General features: G+C 45.0%; 1 protein-coding gene across 1 annotated transcript in view; it reads right to left on the minus strand.

Annotated features, from left to right (window-relative positions):
- The window catches only part of LOC141105561 (solute carrier family 2, facilitated glucose transporter member 3-like), a 47,027-nt gene that overhangs the window by 11,728 nt on the left and 12,950 nt on the right, over nt 1-22,349 (minus strand). Inside the window, exons 3-5 of the mRNA XM_073595453.1 lie at nt 11,535-11,695; nt 1,945-2,185; nt 275-437 (exon numbers count right to left, since the gene is read on the minus strand). Coding sequence (XP_073451554.1) covers nt 275-437; nt 1,945-2,185; nt 11,535-11,695 — 565 coding nt within the window. The remainder of the gene's footprint in view (nt 1-274; nt 438-1,944; nt 2,186-11,534; nt 11,696-22,349) is intronic.

The raw sequence follows: 22,349 nt of genomic DNA on the forward strand, positions 1-22,349 counted from the left end.
AACCAAGATAGTCACACACAAATCTGTTGCCGTCTGGAAGCTGCGGGTGGCTGTCTGGGGGCAGGTTCGGCATCACTGGGATGCAGGGTATAGCAATTTGGCCACAGCCACTGTTTGCTATGGCATGCTATGCGCACCACATTACTACTCTTCTTGGTGCACCCAAAGGTATCCCAGGCTGCTAAAGTGTTCAGGTTTGGCTTGAAGAAAAGTTGGCAACCCTAAGTGGACCCCTCGGCACCTCCTGTAGTAATAATAACTGCACAGTACTCACTTTTTTCAGCTCTGTCCGGTTCATGCTTGATGATCAGCAGGAAGCGGGGGCTTTCAGGACAGAATGGCAGCAGGACACACTGAATGATTGCCAGGAGGACTGTGAGACCCAACAACAGGGGCCAGAGGGTCGCTGAACCCAAGATGACGTCAAGACCAAAAACCTGGAAACAGCAGCAAGAAACAAGAGTCAGTTAAAAGGGGAATAACACAAATAAAGGATAAGTGCTCTTCTTTTCTGCTCCCCTTCTCACCACCTACATTATAGACTGTTCTTACTTCAAACTCTGCTCTTCTGAGATTATGACTGTGCAGCCTATCCAGCACCGTAGCCAATATCCTGAAAACATGTGATTTTTGAGACCCATCCAACATGCGCACCATCCATGTCAATGGAAAGCCCGTCTTAAGCTTGGCAATTGACCAGGCATTTTCAACCAGGGTTTCATGGAACCCTAGGGTTCCTCCCAAGGTTGCTAGGGGCTCCTTGAGCTGTGGCTAGTTAACCTTCCATCTGATGGTGCCTTCATATCTTCAGGTCCATTGCCACTTGGCAGAGCCAGTAGCGTGACACCAAAGATATTTTCAGCTGACTCTAAGGGTGACAGTCTAACCGGCACTATAGGGGTCCTTCCTTCCACTGACTACTAATGTAAGGAGCATTTTCCTTATGACCTCCAAGGGACTAATCTTAGCAGGGGTTCCCAGAAACCCAAAAATTATTTCAAGGGTTCTTCTGGGGAAAAAGGTTGAGAAAGACTAACGTAGACTGAGGCCACAGAACATCTCTACCACTTCCATTATAGACTGTTCTTACTTCAAACTCCGCTCTTCTGAGATCATGACTGTGTAGCCTATCCAAGCACCATAGCCACTATCCTGAAAACTTGTAATTTCTAAGACCCATCCAACATACGCAACATCCACACCAATGGAAAGCCTGTCTTAAACTTGGCAGTTGCCATTTTTAACTACTTAGACCAGGCATTTTCAACCAGGGTTTTGTGGAACCCTAGGGTCCCTCCCAAGGTTGCTAGGGGTTCCTTGAGCTGTGGCTAGTTAACCTTCCATCTGATGGTGCTTTCATATTTCCAGGTCCATTGCCACTTGGCAGAGCCTGTAGCATGACACCAAAGATATTTTCAGCTGACTCTAAGGGTTACAGTCTAACCAGCACTGTGAGGGGTCTTTCCAATGGAAAGGAGCATTTTCCTTATGACCTTCAATAGACTAATCTTAGCAGGGGTTCCCAGAATCTCAAAAATGTTTCTGGGGTAAAAAGGTTGAGAAAGACTGATAAAGACTTAGGCCACAGAACACATAGATGAGCATTGCACTGAAATGTAGCCCCTAAAAGAAGCAAACCACTGATGATTCGATAGTAGGGAGTCCCATGATGTGGCAACAATAAGTGGTTTGGTTTTTTTGATGCTATATGGGACACATTTGAGCCACAATCATTAAAGCAGAGCTTCACCCTCCTCCCCCACTTTCTGTCATTTCCTATGTTCCTGAAGTGCATTAGAATTGAAGAGCAGCTTGAAGACGTTTTCAACATTACAGAACAAGCCCGGTTGAATGTGACCAACTACTACAAGATTTAACATTAGACTCTATTTCTTTATCAAATAAGGTGTACTTTGTCTGACACAGGCCATTTCATGTACTCACCTGTGCTATCAATGTTCCAATCACGATGCCAAGCTGGTTGAGTGTCCCCAAAGCTCCTCGGTAAGCAGTGGGCGCCAGTTCCCCAATGTACATCGGCACTAGACCAGTGCAGAACCCAGAGAAAACTCCAATGACGAATCTTCCAATAATCAGCATCTCTATGGCCCAGGCAATCTTAGAAAGTGCCATTAAGGCACCTCCGACCAGAGCAAAAACATTGACTAGTAGCATGGCATTCCTCCTGGAAATGGGCAAATGAGAACCATGGTTATATATAAATATCAAACCAAATGAATAATGATATTTTCCAAAAACATACACTGTGAAAAGTTTAGTGTCCCCTAACACTAAAGGCCTTAGAGAAGAACCTCTTACGTTAGTTGTCCATTGAAAAGTTACTTCTTACATTGTTGGTCAGTGTAGAAGTGAACTCTTATAGGACGTACACACAGTCGGACTTTGTTCGGACATTCCGACAACAAAATCCTAGGATTTTTTCCGACGGATGTTGGCTCAAACTTTTTTTGTCTACACACGGTCGCACAAAGTTGTCGGAATTTCCGATCGCCAACCACGCGGTCACGTACACCACGTACGACGAGACTAGAAAAGGCCGGTTTAGAACCAAGCGCGGCACCCTTTGGGCTCCTTTTGCTAATCTCGTGTTAGTAAAAGTTTGGTGAGAGACGATTCGCGCTTTTTCAGACTCGTGGCTTTCAGATCGTTTTCTGCCGTTCAGTTTGTGCTTGTGGGTTTGTATCTGCTCTTCAGTGCGTGCAGCAAGTTCCGCGTGACTTTAGGTAGTCATTGTATTCTTGTTCGTTCGTTACTGGTTTTCAGGTCGCTCTTCACAGGCCTTGCTGTTCTTCAGTGCGTTCTGTTACTTCGTTCTGAGCAGCCGACCGTTTTCTAGCCATGTTTCGTATGCATACTCCTCATAGAGTTCGTGCTGTGCGGGGGCTTGGTGTTGGGGTCCTGACCTTGACACAAGTCCAGTCCATGAACAGGGTGGGGAGGAGTTCATGGACCAAGAATTGGTTGCTTCAGCGTGGCCAGTTCTCTCATATGCCTTTGCTCCGTGAGATCCGTGAGAATAATCCTGATGATTTCAGGAACTTTCTCAGGATGACGGACCCCGTGTTTCACCGTCTGTTGGCTTTGCTGACCCCCTATATCAGCAGGCAGGATACCTGCATGAGGCAAGCCATCACTCCGGAGCAGAGGCTCGTTGCTACCTTGCGGTATTTGGCGACAGGGAGAAGTCTGCAGGACTTGAAGTTCTCGACAGGCATCTCCCCCAGGCTCTGGGGATCATTATCCCAGAGACCTGTTCTGCCATCATACAGGTCCTGCAGAAGGAGTATATGAAGGTAAGATTTTTATCCTTTAATATCACATTTTATTGTATTGAATGTTTGCTAATATATTGTATTTCTTTCCTCATTCCCTAATTACCATGATTGTAATATGCTGTGAATGTCCCCTTTGTCCTCATGCATGCTGGATTTTTATGTAATTATTATTTTAGGTCCTTCATACATATTTGCCCTTCACTAACCTCCCTAGCATGGTGTCTCCTGCCCCTATATTCACCTCATGTAGTCACTTAACAATGTATTTTATCAGCTCCATAGTAGTGCTTTACCCCAAACACCCCCTAAAATGTTTGGAAATGTTATTTTTGATTTAAATTCAGGCAGAGTGGCAGAGGCTTTTTTTTGTGGTGTCCCCAAATAATTTTTAGTAACCCTCCCTCCCCCAACTGCTAAGTCAGCTGATCCCAATTCTCTATCCTCAATCAACTATCTGCTGACTTTGCCAAACCCATACACACTATACCCACCTCTTTACTGGTCAGATTTATGGATGAATTCCCCAAAGCATGTAGTGCAAGGGCCTGTATACTTTCAAATGGTACTGTTTAAAGTTTTTGTATCCTATTATTATCTTGACAGGTAATAGCAGAATGTCCAAATGTCCTCAAATGTGTACAATGTGTATTTATATCTTTGTATTATGACACTTCTTACCTGTCCAGTGGGCTGCCAATAGTGTAACTAAGGAGGGGCTGTTCCAAGTAATACCCATTATTTAGGCATTCACCTCTCAATGAAGTGAAGAGGGTTACCTGTCCAAGATTCACCCCCCCCCCTATAATGTTAGAAATGGCCCATGAGAGGGGGGGAGGGGGAATTTGATAGGTGTACCTTATACTTTGGCCTTGTTAAATTCTCCTTACTAAATGCTATCTGGAGGTTGCCACATAATGTTTGTGCCTAATCTGCTTGCCATGTTTCTGTGAAAAAATAGTAATGTTTATTGTTTTTTCCTCAACAGTTTCCTTCCACGCCACAGGAATGGCAGACTGTGGCCTCCCACTTTGCCCAGCGGTGGGACTTTCCTAACTGCGGAGGGGCAATTGATGGGAAACACGTCCACATCGTCCCACCACCCAACTCGGGGTCGTACTATTATAATTACAAGTAGTTCAATAGTATAGTGATGTTGGCGGTGGTGTCGGCTAATTACGACTTCTTGTATGTGGACGTGGGGAAGAATAGCCGGATGTCCGATGGTGGAGTCATCGCCCAGACGGAGTTCTACAGGCGTCTCCAGAATGGCATCTTGGACTTGTCAGCTCCAGAGGACAATGTTGAAGGACTCCCATTTGTGTTCGTTGCTGATGAAGCGTTTGCGCTGGGGGACCACCTGATGCGGCCATTCCCAATGAGGACCCTCACCCCGGAACAGAGGGTTTTTAATTACCGGCTGGCCAGAGCCCAAAGAGTGGTGGAGAACACATTTGGAATCCTGGCCAGCCGGTTCCGCCTATTTATTAAACCCATCCATATGGCGGAGTATAAACTGAACCATATAATACTTGCGTGCTGTGTTCTCCATAACTTTTTAAGGAAACATTCGGCCAACTATGCTGGCTCAGTTGGGCCTGAGGCCGGAATCATACATTAAACCACACTGACGGCGCTTGAAAGTGGCCGTCCTGGCTTGCCCTCCCTGAGTGCCCGTGATGTCCGGTTACGCTATCTGGAGTTCTTTGCGGGTAGGGGGGCTATCAATATGCCAAACAATCTGTGAAGCCTTTTTATAATAAAAAAAATAATAAATTCTTTGTGGACATTTACTGCTTGTGTTTGTTTTAGCTGACCCTGACAGAAATGTGTAGAGTCCCGAAAATGTCGTGATTGTGTAACCTTATACAAAGCACTGTTGGCTGTTATTTACTAAATGCAAAAACACATTTCACTACAAGTGCACTTGCAACTGCACTGAAACTGCACTTGTAGTGCAAAGTGGATTTGCCCTTAGGAAATAACCCCCATTTTCTCATAAAACAACAATTACATCACCCCAAAAGTGTTGTAGCGTTGAGACAATAATCCACACATTCTTGATTAACAATCTTTTTAATACCTGCACAATCACATGTGCATTTACCAAAGGTTTTTCAAACAAACCAACATGTTTGTTGTATAACAATTTTTGTGGTGGCATTATCCAAAATCAAAATGTCCATTTTATAGAAAACAGGTCTGTGTAAAACCAACAAGAAAAGACACAAATCTTGAACTTACAAACGTCACATTTGGTCGAATTTGAAGGCAATATCAGACATGAGTATTTAGGAACTGTGTTTGATATTGCGTTCAGATGGGGGAAAATCACCCCTGGAAAAGCCAAATTTGGAAGATGCACACAAATTTCCCAATGTCAACATGTGCTATCTGCCATCACGGGGGATCAAGGGACGTGTTTTGGGGGAGAAACCCCTTCCTCACCGCTACTTTATTATTGAGGAAGGGGTTGCACCCCCAAAACGCGTCCATTGATCTCCCGTGATGGCAGATAGCACATGTTGACACACTGTGTGCATCCTCCAAATTTGGCTTTGGGGAAAATCACAAAAACATTTCGCACATTGTAGCACACAAAAGAAGAAAGTGATTTGGAGGGGTTTTAAACTCGCCCCAAAACATCAACGATGTTTTTATATTTTGGAATAACATCATTGATGTTTTGCTTGATGATTTCCAATTGTAAATTACACCCCATGATCTCCCCGATCAGGATCTGGGCACTTTCGGATGTGAAAGGATCTTCATCCACAACCTCACGATCACCTAAAAAGAGAGGAACCCCAAAATAAATTTGGTTTAAAAAAAATACCGCCATCCATCTCTTATCTGAGCCTGTGGTCGCAGACACTCACCTGTTGTGGTAACTAGTTCCACCACGTCTTCATCCTCCTGCTCAGCTTGTGTTGGGGGGATTTCCCCTTCTTCCAGAGGGGGGGGGGGGTTCTGGTCTCCTCAGATGAGGGGTGTCCTCCGAGTCTTTTATCCCCTATGTAAAACAAAAATGGTATACTTAGCACACAGATATTTAATGTCAGAACTATAAATAGGAAACATTGCTTGGAAGTGAGGTACAATTGTCAATTTTAGCCGAGTTCCAATATGTAGCTTTTTAGTGTCCTTTGTCAACCTGCAATACTTTACCTGTTTGGTACAAGCTTCACAGATGGAGACCCCCCTATAGTATACACTGGAGTACCTGTGTGCCCCCCCTAATAAAAAGGGTGTTCTTGTGTCCCACACTAGTGCTCCAGTGTCCAGATGTGTAAACAGCTGCTGAGTGTCCTCTCCTTACACAGAATCTAGTTTGCATTTCATTCTAGTAACAAAGCCATCTACACAACCCAATTCTTTGAAGACAAGTATAGGGCGTCAAAATGGTGGCCAAATGCATATGGGCTAAACAATGGTATTTTATAGTTGGAACGAAAAATGTTTGATCCGAACGAATAATGTGCCCATGAACATGAAAGTTGCCCTTTTAAACTGTACAACAGTTCCTAAAAGCACATGGAGCAGCACGAACGTAATAAACACAAAAAGAATAGGAACACAGCACAACTACTTACTTTTTTGCAGCACTCTCCGGATCTTTCTGTACTGCTCATGTTCTCATAATTTCAGGTTCGACCACCGCTTCCTGAGCTGATCTTTCAATCGTCGTACCCCAAAATTCCGGTGCAGACTCCTGACCACTTTCGCCATGATCTTGGCCTTTCTGACATTGGGGTTGGGGTAAGGTACATACTTTCCATCATAGTCAACCCTCTTAAGGATGTCCACCATCTCCAACATCTCCCCAAAGGACATATTTGAGTCCTTAAATCTCCTTCTGGATCGGGACGTTTCAGGCTCTGGCCTTTCCTCCTCCTCCTCGTTGCTACAATTAGCACGCACCTGCTGTCTATCCGCCATGTGCTCTTCCCCCACTGCGCCGAACGAAAAGGGGCGGGGAATAGACTAGAAAGAACGTCAGGGGCGGGCGGAGAGATACGCATGCGCAGTGTGTATAAAGCGTAACACACGTGCGTATTACATACGATCTGTGAGCGGAGGAAGGAGCATCGGAGACGCCGATCGTAATAACTAAGGTAAGATCTAAACTTGCGCCTATACTGCTTCGAAATGGAAGCCTATATTGTAACAAGATTAGGGGAGTTTGGCCTGACATTAGGGTTTGTCTTGTGTTGTGTTTTGCAGAGAAAATGGATGGGTTCAACGACCACAATTTCCTGCCCCTGTTCATTGACAAATACAGGGAGCTGCCCTGTCTGTGGCAGGTGAGACACCCCCACTATAATCACAAACAGAAGAGGCAGGCAGCGCTGGAGAAACTGCTGGAGTTGGTGAAGCCGGTGGTCCCCACAGCAACCATCCCTTATTTAAAAGCCAAAATTGGTGGCCTGAGGAGCACATATCTTAGGGAGCGCAAGAAGGTCACAGATTCCCAGAGATCCGGATCTGCAGCAGATGACGTTTATGTCCCCAGGCTGTGGTACTATGAGAGACTGCGATTTCTGTCAGACCACACTGAAGTCAGGGAATCCCTCTCCACTCTTCCTTCCACTCTTCCTTCCACCCCAGCTGAGGCTTCTGATGTCCAACCTGGGCCTTCCAGCCAGGAAGAAGTGGGGGAGCCCAGCTGGAGTCAGGTATAGCATTGTTCTACAAATTTCTGGTCAATAAATAAATGATGTTTACTAGATGTTATTATTGATCACTATTTGCTGATTAAAAAAAGTGTTTTACATATCAATAGACAGTAGTGGGCACCCAAAATTGTGACAAAAATGCAAAATGCTGGGCTCAGAAGGATAGTCTGTTATATTTGTTAACATTCAATTTGCAGCAGTCAGGAGGTGAAAATTGTGTGTGATTGATGAAGAAAAAACTAAAACTATGTCCCTTTTTCATACACAGGAAGACCTCAGCCAGGAGGAGGTTTTGGAATGTGGCAGTCAGGAGGAGGCGGGGATTAGTTGCAGCCAGGAGGAGGCGGGGCTAAGTGTCAGCCAAGAGAAGCCTGGGACAAGTCGCAGCCTGACTGAGTCTCAGGTCCCTCCCCTCCGCCTGCCATATAAACGAGCCAGGAAGGCCACTCCGAGTCTCGTGCAGGATTCAGCGTTCAGGCTGATCCAGGAGGCTTCTGCGTCCCTCAGAGCCTTCCCCACTCCTGAAGAGGCCTTTGCCTGCATGGCTGCCACAAAATTGCAGGGCATGCAGGAGGGCCAACGCAGGCTCTGTGAGGACCTTCTGTACAAAGTCCTACGTAAGGGGGAGAGTGGGGAACTAACACCCAAGACGGATGTCATTGAGTTGGACCATCCTCCTCCTCCTCCTCCTGCTGCCACAACTCCACCACCACAGCCACCGCGTGGAAGGAAGCGTGGAAGGAAGACCAAAGAGTGATTGCCCTGGGTTCAGTTTGGTCTGACAGAAGATGCAGTCTCTTGTATGACCACAGCCTGGGGACACAGATGTCATCTGCTGCTTTCCGGATCTCTGGGACTTCTGGACCAGACTGCCCTCCCTTAGATATGGACTCCTCAGGCCACCAATTTTGCTTAAAAAAAGTTGATGTCTGCCCTGGGGGTCCAAGGCTTCGCCCACTTCTGCAGTTTCTCCAGCGTTGCCTCCCTCTTTGTTTATTTGTGAGCCCTTAATAAAAAAATTTTGGGGAAATTCTACTCTCCTGTGTGTGTTTTCATCCAAAAAAGACAGTTTGTTGGTGACGATTCAGGTACATTTCTAACATAAAATGTGAAATTAACAAGAGACAACAACACCAAACAATCTCCTACAGATTAAATAGAACAACATATCAGTGGTGTTGTGGGAACCTGTCACAAAAAACACACACAAACATTTTCGGGAGTACAAATCAAAATCGCAAAAAAAATAAAAAATAAAATACAAACACAAAAAAAGAATCTACATTAAAGCCAAAAAACATATAAAAAATATACAAAAATATGTTGTCAGATGTGAGAAATCAAAATATATTGAGGGAATCACGATAAATAGTAACGAAATAAGTTTGTGAGAAGTGTGTGTGAATATGAGCAGCAAAACTACTTCATTCTTGTCACATTATAAAGAAGAAGAGAGTGCGCTGTATTAAACCATTTTTAACATTGCAGCGTGACGAAAGTGCTGTATCCATTGCGAACGCTAAGTTTCCCAGAACGAGCTGTTCTGTGCCGGAATTTCTTCCGAGCATGCGTGGCACTTTGTGCGTCGGAACAGGCCACATACGGTCGGAATTGACGCAATCCGATTTTGTTGTCGGAAAATTTTATCTCCTGCTCTCCAACTTTGTGTGTCGGAAAATCCGATGGAAAATGTCCGATGGCGCCCACACACGGTCGGAATTTCCGACAACACGCTCCGATCGGACATTTTCCATTGGAAAATGAGACCGCGTGTACGGGGCATTACATTGGATGCCAGTGAACAATTGGCCCCTAACATTGGTGGTCAGTGTAGATGGGAGATCAAGATCCAGCATTGCTCAGGGAACCCCTAGCAACCTTTAGAGCAGGGTTTCTCAACCAGGGTACCATGTATCTCTAGGGTTCCTCTACAGGTTGCTAGGGGTTCCTTGAGCTATGGTCAATTTCTGCCTCTCAGTCTCAGATAACTTCCTATTGACACTATTGGTCTTTTTAGCTATCTGTAAGGGGGGGGATTCTGCCCAATGACCACAAGTGCAAGGAGGATTCTTCCCACTGACCTTAAGGTACCATGAGTTGTAGGTATAGTAAATTTTAGCAGAAAGTTATTTCAAGGGTGCTTCTGTGTTGAAAAGGTTAAGAAAGGCTGCTGTAGGTGCTCCATAGACATTTGATCACCCAATTTCAAGCAGGGTTTCTCAAGAGGTTGCTAGGGGGTTCCGTGAGCTGTGGCTGATTGACCTCCCATTTGGTGGTGGCTGCATAGTTCTGGGGCCAATGCCACTTGGCAGGGCCAGCAGAAAGACACAAACTATCTTTTAAGCCGTCTGCAGGGGAAGCGTTCTGACTACCACTGTAAGGATTGCTTCTTCCCATTGATCCCCAGTCTAAGGGTGCTCTAGAGAAACCTTGGGATTCCACAGAACCTATGCCACACTCCCTCAATTTCCCCTTTAGGCAGGTAATATAGCTATGACAAAGTAGCAACCATTAAGTAGGAAGCAGGGGCAGCTTCCTCAGGGCCGGATCTCCATATCTACAGCCTGTAGGCACGCCATTTTTGGTACCCAAACCCTCAACCCTCTGCAAGAATCTCCTCTTTTACTCAGATATTTTTTTTTTTTGTACTCCTATGCTGACTTAGAATATTGTAGCAGATGATTGTACTTCTACCATTTCTGAACAAAATGCGTGGCTAATAAATATCCAAGTAAAAGCCAACTCTTTCCTTCTGTTGCCTATAGGCACAAGGCTAGTGTGCTTAATGGTAAACCCAGCCTTAAGCATACTGTATGTAATGATACAGTTGTATTACACTACAATAATCCAGTAAGTATTATGCAGTAAGTATTATGCAACTACTATCATAATTTTCTAAATAATAAACACACATTGAGGTCAGGAGTCTGTGCAGGCCAGTCAAGTTCCTCCACCCCAAACTCGCTCCTCCATGTCTTTATGGACCTTGCTTTGTGCACTGGTCCAAATCATTTGGTGGAGGGGGGATTATGGTGGGGGGTTGTTTTTCAGGGGTTGGGTTTGGCCCCCTTAGTTCCAGTGAAGGGAACTCTTAAGGCGTCAGCATACCAAGACATTTTGGACAATTTCATGCTCCCAACTTTGTGGGAACAGTTTGGGGACGGCCCCTTCCTGTTCCAACATGATTGCGCACCAGAGCACAAAGCCTTAGGCTCTAATTGCGTGCTTAAAAAAAAACCCCCATTGGAATCAATGCATCTGGCTCCCTGGATGTAGATTAGGGGGCTGGGCGCATGGATTGGGGGGCGGCGCCCCTGCGCTCCTAATGGACAGGCAGCCACTGGGCGTAAACTCATACATAGCGGCATTAAGCCATTCGTTACTATTTGTAGCTGGGTGTACTATACCATCCATTTGGGTTTACATGGCAGCTGTGTCTCCCAGGTGTAGAAATATGCCCACAGTTTACATCATATGGCCTCCTGTGCCCGTGTGCATGAGGTCTAAAAAAAGACGGTAGATTGTCCTCAAACTATAACCTTAAAAGAGAATGCGGCATCCTTACCTGCCAAAACGGTTGGCGACGTACCCCACAGAGAGGGAGCCCACCATCCCACCTACGGAGAATATGGCCACAGAGAGGGACCACAGTGATGTCAGAAGGCTTTCAGAAATAGACTCTTTGTAGCGACGGACGTACGTCTCATTATAGAACGACCTGATGATCTGAAAAAAGGAAACGCCAGTTGCATAGTTTAGTAAAAAAAAAAAAAAAAAAAAAAACAATACCCGGGAGAAGCCTTTCTCCATGTTTATACCCCAGAGGCAATCTTGAAATAAGTTTTGGGCCTCGAGGAACCCTTGCTAAGACCTATTCTTTGGGGGTCAGTGGTAAAAATGCCCTCCCTCTTGCAGCGGCCTTTCAGGCAGCTAAAAAGACCAATGGTGTCCTGCAGCTGGCTCTGCCAAGTGGCATTGGTCCCAGAACTTTGCAGGCACCATCAGAAGGGAGGTCAATCAGCCACAGCTCAACCTCTGGAGGAACCCTAAAGTTCCGCAGAACTGTGGTTGGCAATGGCTGACTTGGAGGGTGGTATAATGTTGGGGCAAGGAAACAAGCCACAAAGCGGTTTGTCCAATCCTCCGTGGCCAGCAGACACCAGAGGACCCTTTGGCATACTCAAAGACAAAAAAATACAGGACTTGGTGAACCTTTTATGTGAATTTGGCTAATTGAAGTGTGGTGTGGCGGCAATACCACACACAGGCCCAGTGTGATGAAAGAACTTGCATTGAAATAATGCAAAGACAGTTCACAGATAACCCAGGGGGAGGTAGCCCAGCTGGGAACACTCATAGGTCCAACAGCATGTAGAGAGCAGGGTTCAGCTGAACTGACAGCTCCTGTAGAGAGGGGAAGAATGCGCCCTGGCCGTCTTGTGCCCAAGCAGGAAGATGTCCAGAGAATTTGCGTGCCGTAAGCCTTCCCTCCTTGTCAGGAACCTTTCCCTTCCGCTAGTTCTGTCCCTATAAGACATGGTTCCTGTCCCTACTCTACCAACTACGCAATATGCGTGCCAAACCTGGGAGCCAGGGCCTTAAAAAGGCTCTGCCTGACCCAAGATGGCTGCTAGAGTCACATGGCAGCATCCAATGGGATAGCTTCCCTGGTGACCCAGTAAACCATAGGGGAACCATGTTCCTCTTGAATTCCTCTTAAAACTGCAGTACCGTTGTGGAAGAGTGCCACCTGCAGTGGAGAAAGTAGACTGCACCTGCCTACAAGTCTGCCAACCTACACATTTGTGGTTCCTTCTGTAATCCTATTAAGCTCTGATGTTCGGAAAGAGGTTTGTTGGAGCAATTTGGTACTGTGAGTGATGACAACAACGTCTTCCTTTTTAGGGAATTTTTCTGACTTTTTCGTATATTTTTATGTAAGTGGAATTTATTATTTTTTAAATGATGGTTTGGGAAAAACAAATGTCTTGTGGTAAATTATGTGATTTATTTTCCTTGCGTGTGGTTGGGTGTTTTTTTTGCAAAGTGAAGCTTTGCCTCATTTACTAAGCTCTAGTGCCTGCACTTGCACAGTGCACAGTCTATCTGCCTTTAGTAAATCAGCCCCATGATGTTTAGCATATGCAATGTTAGTAACGGTCCTACTGAATTGTAGAAGACTGAGGAGGATCTGCTACAGGTTTGGATGGAGAAATGGAGACCTGATCCAGAGACTGGGAACATGCTAAGTGAGGCTGGTAGAAATCCTGGTAATCCCTTTTACAAATAAGTTCTCTCAATATAGACTGTAGGGGGTCCAAGGGCTACCCAACATGTACCAAAGGGCCACATGTGGCACTTGGGCACCAAGGAATTAATGACTTTACAGTGGGGGGAAAATAGTGATTGTCTCCCCTGCAGATTGTGTAAGTTTTGCCCACTTACAAAGAAATGAAGGATCTATCATTTTTATCAGAGGTGTATTTTATATGATAGAGACAGAATATCAACCAAAAATCCAGAAAAAATGAAACAAATGTTATAAATGGAGTAAAATAAGTATTTGATTCCCTACCAACCAACAATAGTTCTGCCCCCCCACAGACTGGCTCCAGTAGGAGCTCATGTGGTACACAGATTAGTCCTGTCAATGTAAGAAGGTTCTCCTAACGACAACTCGTTATGTGTATAAAAGACACCTGTCCACAGAATCTCTTCCATCCAATCCTCACCATCATGGGGAAGACCAAAGAGCTGTCAGAGGACGTCAGGGAGAAGATTGTAGACCTGCACAATGCTGGAATGGGCTACAAGACCATCAGCAAGAAGCTTGGTGAGAAGGAGACAACTATTGGAGCGATTATTCACAAATGGGAGAAATACAAAATAACCATCAATCGCCCTCGGTCTGGAGCTCCGTGCAAGATTTCTCCTCATGGGGTGAGGATGGTCAGGAGAAAAGTAAGGGGTTCAGCCCAGAACTACACGGGAGGAGCTTATGAAGGATCTCAAGGCAGTTGGGACCACAGTCACCAAACAAACCATTGGTAACACAATACACCACCATGGATTGAAATCCTGCAAGGTCCCCCTCCTCAGGAAGACACATGTACAGGACCGTCTGAGATTTGCCAATGAACATCTAAATGATTCAGAGAAGGATTGGGAGAAAGTTCTGTGGTCAGATGAGACCAAAATTGAGCTCTTTGGCATTAACTTGACTCGCCGTGTTTGGAGGAAGAAAAATGATGACTATGACCCTAAGAACATCATCCCTACAGTCACACATCATCCCTACAGTCACACATGGAGGTGGAAACATGATGCTTTGGGGCTGCTTCTCTGCTAAAGGTACAGACTGACTTTGCCGCATTGAGGACAAGGCATGGATGGGACCATGTATTGTAAAATCTTGGATGAGAACCTTCTTCCCTCAGCCAGAACACTGAAGATGGGTCATGGATGGGTCTTCCAGCATGACAATCACCCAAAACATACCGCCAAGGCAACAAAGGAGTGGCTCAAGAAGAAGCACATTAAGATCATGGAGTGCCCCAGTCAGTCTCCAGACCTTAATTCTATAGAAAATGTATGGAGGGTAGACATGTGCAGGATGAAAAAATTTGTTTAGTTTAGTTTCGATTCATTATTTAACTAAATTCGTTTAGTTAAATTTGTTGCATTCGTTACATTCGTTTTCGGAATTCGTTTCGTTTCGTATTCAAATTCGAATTCGAAAAATTCGACCGCATTCGAAAAAATTTCGACCGTATTCGAAAAAAACTATCAAATTCGAAAAAATTCTACCACATTCGAAAAAAAACTATAAAATTCGAAAAAATTCTACCACATTCGAAAAAAACTGTCAAATTTGAAAAAATTCTACCACATTTGAAAAAAAACTATAAAATTCGAAAAAATTCTACCACATTCGAAAAAAAACTATAAAATTCGAAAAAATTCTACCACATTCGAAAAAAACTATAAAATTCGAAAAAATTCTACCGCATTCGAAAAAAAACATTAACTGAATTTGAAAAAGTAACTATATATAACCATTTTGCGAAATTTGAAATTCGTATAGAATGAATTCCAATAGAAAAGATTAGGATAGAATAGAAAATATAAAAGAATAGCATAGAAAAACAATAGAACAGAATAGAAAAAAATATAATATATTGTATTCTAATCTTTTCTATTCGAATTCGAATTCATTCTGTACCAAATTCCAATTTCGGAAGATGGTTATATATATATTATATTTTTTTTTCTATTCTGTTCCATTGTTTTTCTATGCTATTCTTTTCTATCCTATTCTAAACTTTTCTATTCGAATTTGAATTAATTCTATGCGAAATTCGAATTTCGGAAGATGGCTTCTAAAATTAGAATTTCGTATAGAATGAATTCGAATTTGAATAGAAAAGATTAGAATAGAAAATAATAGAAATAGAGTAGACTAGAAAAACAATAGAACAGAAGAGAATAAAATATAATATATATATTATATTTTATTCTCTTCTGTTTCATTGTTTTTCTAAGCTATTCTTTTTTTATTCTATTCTAAACTTTTCTATTCGAATTTGAATTCATTCTATACGAAATTTGAATTTGAATAGAAAATAATAGAAAAGAATAGACTAGAAAAACAATAGAACAGAACAGAATAAAATATAATATATATATATATATTATATCTTATTCTATTCTGTTCTATTGTTTTTCTAGTCTATTCTTTCTACTCTATTCTAATCTATTCTATTCAAATTCATTTTACGAAATTCGAATTTCGGAAGATGGTTATTTATATATACCGTATTTATCGGCGTATAACACGCGCTGGCGTATAACACACACCCCAAGTTTAGGAGGGAATTTTAAGGAAAAAAACTTTTAGGAGGGAAGTTTAAGGAAAAAAAACTTACATTTAAATGCCCATCAATGCAGCCTCATCAGTGTTCATCTGCAGCCTTTCCCCAGTGTCCAGTGCAGCCTTGCCCCAGTGCAGCCTTGTCCCCAGTGCAGCTTTGCCCCAGTGCAGCCTTGCCCCCAGTGCAGCTTTGCCCCAGTGCAGCCTTGTCCCCAGTGCAGCCTTGTCCCCAGTGCAGCCTTGTCCCCAGTGCAGCTTTGCCCCAGTGCAGCCTTGTCCCCAGTGCAGCTTTGCCCCAGTGCAGCCTTGTCTCCAGTGCAGCCTTGTCCCCAGTGCAGCTTTGCCCCAGTGCAGCCTTGTCCCCAGTGCAGCCTTGTCCCCAGTGCAGCTTTGCCCCAGTGCAGCTTTGCCCCAGTGCAGCCTTGTCCCCAGTGCAGCTTTGCCCCAGTGCAGCTTTGCCCCAGTGCAGCCTTGTCCCAGTGCAGCTTTGCCCCACTGCAGCCTTGCCCCAGTGCAGTCTTGTCCCCAGTGCAGCTTTGCCCCAGTGCAGCCTTGTCCCCAGTGCAGCCTTGCCCCCAGTGCAGCTTTGCCCCAGTGCAGCTTTGCCCCAGTGCAGCCTTGTCCCCAGTGCAGCCTTGCCCCAGTGCAGCCTTGTCCCCAGTGCAGCCTTGTCCCCAGTGCAGCTTTGCCCCAGTGCAGCCTTGTCCCCAGTCCAGCTTTGCCCCAGTGCAGCCTTGTCCCCAGTGCAGCCTTGTCCCCAGTGCAGCTTTGCCCCAGTGCAGCCTTGTCCCCAGTGCAGCTTTGCCCCAGTGCAGCCTTGTCCCCAGTGCAGCTTTGCCCCAGTGCAGCCTTTTCCCCAGTGCAGCCTTGTCCCCAGTGCAGCTTTGCCCCAGTGCAGCCTTGTCCCCAGTGCAGCCTTGCCCCAGTGCAGCCTTGTCCCCAGTGCAGCCTTGTCCCCAGTGCAGCTTTGCTCCAGTGCAGCCTTGTCCCCAGTGCAGCTTTGCCCCAGTGCAGCCTTGTCCCCAGTGCAGCTTTGCCCCAGTGCAGCCTTGTCCCCAGTGCAGCTTTGCCCCAGTGCAGCCTTGTCCCCAGTGCAGCTTTGCTCCAGTGCAGCCTTGTCCCCAGTGCAGCTTTGCCCCAGTGCAGCCTTGTCCCCAGTGCAGCTTTGCCCCAGTGCAGCCTTGTCCCCAGTGCAGCCTTGCCCCAGTGCAGCCTTGTCCCAGTGCAGCTTTGCCCCAGTGCAGCCTTGTCCCCAGTGCAGCCTTGTCCCCAGTGCAGCTTTGCCCCAGTGCAGCCTTGTCCCCAGTGCAGCTTTGCCCCAGTGCAGCCTTGTCCCCAGTGCAGCTTTGCCCCAGTGCAGCCTTGCTCCAGTGCAGCCTTGTCCCCAGTGCAGCCTTGTCCCCAGTGCAGCCTTGTCCCCAGTGCAGCTTTGCCCCAGTGCAGCTTTGCCCCAGTGCAGCCTTGTCCCCAGTGCAGCCTTGTCCCCAGTGCAGCCTTGTCCCCAGTGCAGCTTTGCTCCAGTGCAGCCTTGTCCCCAGTGCAGCCTTGTCCCAGTGCAGCCTTGTCCCCAGTGCAGCCTTGTCCCCAGTGCAGCCTTGTCCCCAGTGCAGCTTTGTCCCAGTGCAGCCTTGTCCCCAGTGCAGCCTTGTCCCCAGTGCAGCCTTGTCCCCAGTGCAGCTTTGCCCCAGTGCAGCCTTGCTCCAGTGCAGCCTTGTCCCCAGTGCAGCCTTGTCCCCAGTGCAGCCTTGTCCCCAGTGCAGCTTTGCCCCAGTGCAGCTTTGCCCCAGTGCAGCCTTGTCCCCATTGCAGCTTTGCCCCAGTGCAGCCTTGTCCCCAGTGCAGCCTTGTCCCCAGTGCAGCCTTGTCCCCAGTGCAGCCTTGTCCCCAGTGCAGCTTTGCCCCAGTGCAGCCTTGTCCCCAGTGCAGCCTTGTCCCCAGTGCAGCTTTGCCCCAGTGCAGCTTTGCCCCAGTGCAGCCTTGTCCCCATTGCAGCTTTGCCCCAGTGCAGCCTTGTCCCCAGTGCAGCCTTGTCCCCAGTGCAGCCTTGTCCCCAGTGCAGCTTTGCCCCAGTGCAGCCTTGTCCCCAGTGCAGCCTTGTCCCAGTGCAGCCTTGTCCCCAGTGCAGCTTTGCCCCAGTGCAGCCTTGCTCCAGTGCAGCCTTGTCCCCAGTGCAGCCTTGTCCCCAGTGCAGCCTTGTCCCCAGTGCAGCCTTGTCCCAAGTGCAGCTTTGCCCCAGTGCAGCTTTGCCCCAGTGCAGCCTTGTCCCCATTGCAGCTTTGCCCCAGTGCAGCCTTGTCCCCAGTGCAGCCTTGTCCCCAGTGCAGCCTTGTCCCCAGTGCAGCTTTGCCCCAGTGCAGCCTTGTCCCCATTGCAGCTTTGCCCCAGTGCAGCCTTGTCCCCAGTGCAGCCTTGTCCCCAGTGCAGCCTTGTCCCCAGTGCAGCCTTGTCCCAGTGCAGCCTTGTCCCCAGTGCAGCTTTGCCCCAGTGCAGCCTTGCTCCAGTGCAGCCTTGTCCCCAGTGCAGCCTTGTCCCCAGTGCAGCCTTGTCCCAAGTGCAGCTTTGCCCCAGTGCAGCTTTGCCCCAGTGCAGCCTTGTCCCCATTGCAGCTTTGCCCCAGTGCAGCCTTGTCCCCAGTGCAGCCTTGTCCCCAGTGCAGCTTTGCCCCAGTGCAGCTTTGCCCCAGTGCAGCCTTGTCCCCATTGCAGCTTTGCCCCAGTGCAGCTTTGCCCCAGTGGTCAGTGCAGCCTTGTCACCGCCGACATACAAACGTTTAGTTTGTATTTTTAAACATGGTGCCGCGGAGTTCGGAGGGACTCGGCGGCGCTCGTTCAGCTGAACGAGCGCCGCCGAGGACACAGTGACTGGGCGGAGCCGAGATACACATAGCCGAGGGTTCTCGGCTATTCTCGGCGCCGTTCACAGTCACGCCCAGTCCCCATGATGGACATAACACAGGTCCAATGGCGGTACTGGGCGTGACTGTGAACGGCGCCGAGAAAAGCCGAGAACCCTCGGCTATGTGTATCTCGGCTCCGCCCAGTCACTGTGTCCTCGGCGGCGCTCGTTCAGCTGAACGAGCGCCGCCGAGTCCCTCCGAACTCCGCGGCGCCATGTTTAAAAATACAAGCTATGTGAATGTCGGCGGCGATCGCTCCGACAGATCACAAAATAGCGAGGATTGGCGTATAACACGCACCCACGATTTTCCCCTTATTTTAAGGGGAAAAAAGTGCGTGTTATATGCCGATAAATACGGTATATATATTTTTTCTATTCTGTTCTATTGTTTTTCTATTATTTTCTATTATATTCTAATCTTTTCTATTTGAATTCAAATTCATTCTATACAAAATTTGAATTTCGGAAAATGGTTATATAGAAATAGAATGAAATCAAATTCTAATAGAAAAGAATAGAATAGAAAAACAATAGAACAGTAGAACAGAATAGAAAGAAATATTATATATATATATGTGTGTGTGTATAGAACCATCTTCCGAAATTGGAATTTGGTACAGAATGAATTCGAATAGATTATTTTATATTTTTTTCTATTCTGTTCTATTGTTTTTCTATAATATTCTTTTATATTATTTTCTGTTCTATTCTAATCTTTTCTATTTGAATTCATTCTGTACCAAATTCCAATTTCGGAAGATGCATATATATATATATATTTTTTTTTTTTTTCTATTCTGTTCTATTGTTTTTCTGTTCTAGTCTTTTCTATTAGAATTCGCTTTAATTCTATTTCATTCTGTTTCTGTATAACCATTTTCAGAAATTCAAATTTCGAATAATAATAATTTCGAATTTAGAATAAAATAGAACATAATAGAAAAGAATAGAAAAACAATAGACCAGCATAGAAAAAAATATATATATATATAAAACCATCTTCCGAAATTTGAATTTCTTATAAATTTAATTCGAATTTGAATAGAAAAGATTAGAATAGAGTAGAAGAGAAAAGACTAGAAAAACAATAGAACAGAATAGAATAAAATAAAATATATATATTATATTTGATTCTGTTCTATTGTTTGTCTAGTCTATTATTTTCTATTCTAATCTTTTCTATTCAAATTCGAATTTCGTATAGAATGAATTCAAATTCGAATAGAAAAGTTTAGAATAGAATAGAAAAGAATAGCATACGAAAACAATGAAACAGAATAGAAAAAAATTATATATATATATAAAACATTTTCCAAAATTCGAATTTCATATAGACCAAAATCAAATTTGAATATAAATGATTAGAATAGAAAAAATTAGAAAAGAATAGACAATAGAACAGAATATCCTATACTGGTATGAGAAAGTCTCCCGTTCTCTTTGTATCGCTTCCTTTGTGTGAAATTCCCTGGTGATCCTGCCAATCCCTTCTGCTTCCCTATTAAAAACTGACCACACTAAGCAGGAGAACACAGTGTGGTCAGTTCTCTAGCTGTGCTGGGAACTCAGCCTGCTCTCCTCCAATGATCAGACTTGTCCTGATAACCTCCCCCTCCCTGCACAGACATTCACTGGGAAGCTCAGTGTGCTGTTGTTTCTCCTCCCCCCCCCCTCCCCCAGCTCTTATACAGCTGAGAAGAGAGACAATGTGATCACTTATAAAAAAAGGGGAACAAAAATGTTTTTTTGTTTGTTTTTTTTTATATCTATATACAAATTTTTTGCCTTTTATCTCTCTTTTAAACTGAATGGGTTGGTGAGGGTTTATATATATACAGTACTTTAACCACTTCAAGATCACAATAGGTTTATATACCTTGCGGCTTGCAAGTGGTTTACTGGGATTATGGCTGAAGATATCATCATAACCCCAGTATTTTTTTTTTTTTTTCAGCCGGCGATTTTCTTTCTAATGAAAGTGGTCTGAGAGGCTAATTAGCCACTGGATCACTTTAAGAAGCAGTGGGAGGAGTCAACCCCCCTCCCCCCCTCCACTGCTCACCGGTGTTTCTCGGGCTTACCACTTTTACCGACGAGCCCGGGAAACGATCCGACGATTCGTGCAGCTGGCCATAGAGGTGAACAGAGGCCAGGTCATCTCTGATCACCTCTATGATCTAGGGCAGGGGTAGGCAACCTCGGCCCTCCAGCTCTGGTGAAACTACAAGTCCCATGAGACATCGCAAGACCCCGACAATCACAGGCATGACTCCTAGAGGCAGAGGCATGATGGGATTTGTAGTTTCACCACAGCTGGAGGGCCGAGGTTGCCTACCCCCCGATCTAGGGGGAACTGGACAAAAAGGTCCGGATGGCCGCACTCCAGTGAAAACGATTTCTTTATTGTAATGATAAATCCACACAGCAGGGATAAGACCACTGACGCGTTTCACACCCTTATAGCAGGTGCTTGATCATAGCATGACCCTGATCTAGGGGGACCGGAGCGATGTCATGGTGCCACTCCCGGTCTAGGGTGGAAGTAAACCATTTTTTTTTTTAAGCAAAAGATCAATTTTTTTTTGATCTTTTGCTTAAAAAAAGAAAAAATGGTTTACTTCCACCCTAGACCCCCCTCTGTACCTCTAAACTGGAAACCTGTCAACTTTTTTTTAAAACATTGCCTATGGGGATTTTTATTTCTTTATTTTAACAAAGGTAAAAAAGAAAGAGCATCTTCCATGATTGACACCTAAGACTGATATACAAATAACAAACAGCAAACCATCAGATCAAATGCCACATAACGATTAAATTAGAGCCAATCTGGGATAACATAATAAAAGTATATCAGTGAAACGTTCAAACCGCTATCTAGTCTCGGTCATGAAGAAGCGCATACCCCCAGATCCAAGACCGGGCGCGATCAGAACCCACAGGAGTTATCAAACCAATCCCTTACTTCCCCCCCCCCCCCCCACAAAAAAATAAAAAAAATTAAAAAAACAAATAAATAATAAAAAAAATCTCTCTTCCCCTCCCCCCCATGGGAGGAGGAAACACATCCAGCCTATGGAGATTTTTAAGTACAGTAGTTTGTCACCATTCCACAAGTGTGCGCAATTTTAAAAGCGTGACATGTTTGGTATCTACTTACTCGGCATGACATGGTCTTTTTTTTTTTTTTTTTTTTTTTTATTTTACCAAAAAACAAAGTTATATATTGTGTATTTTTTTTAATTTTTTTTTTTGCATAAAAATTAATTAAAGTGTATTTTATTTTTAGAAAAAAAAAAGAGTTTGAAAAACAGCTGCGCAAATACCGTGTGACATCAAAAATTGCATAACCCACCATTTCATTCTCTATGGCCTTTGCTTAAAAAATAAATAAATAAATAAATATAACGTTTGGAGGTTCTAAGTAATTTTCTAGCAAAAAATACATCGGCCAATCGGCTTCTAAACTTCGGCTTCTTCCATTAAGCTTTGAGGACAAAAACTAGAATCTGATTGGTTCCTATGTAGAGCTGCACCAGATTTTACACTCTCCAGTTTTAGTAAATCAGCCCCCCATTTCTATCTCTTAAAGGCTCCACATGTAACATTTCCCGA

This window comes from Aquarana catesbeiana, linkage group LG08 (genome assembly GCF_042186555.1).
Source record: "Aquarana catesbeiana isolate 2022-GZ linkage group LG08, ASM4218655v1, whole genome shotgun sequence".
Taxonomy (NCBI): domain Eukaryota; kingdom Metazoa; phylum Chordata; class Amphibia; order Anura; family Ranidae; genus Aquarana; species Aquarana catesbeiana.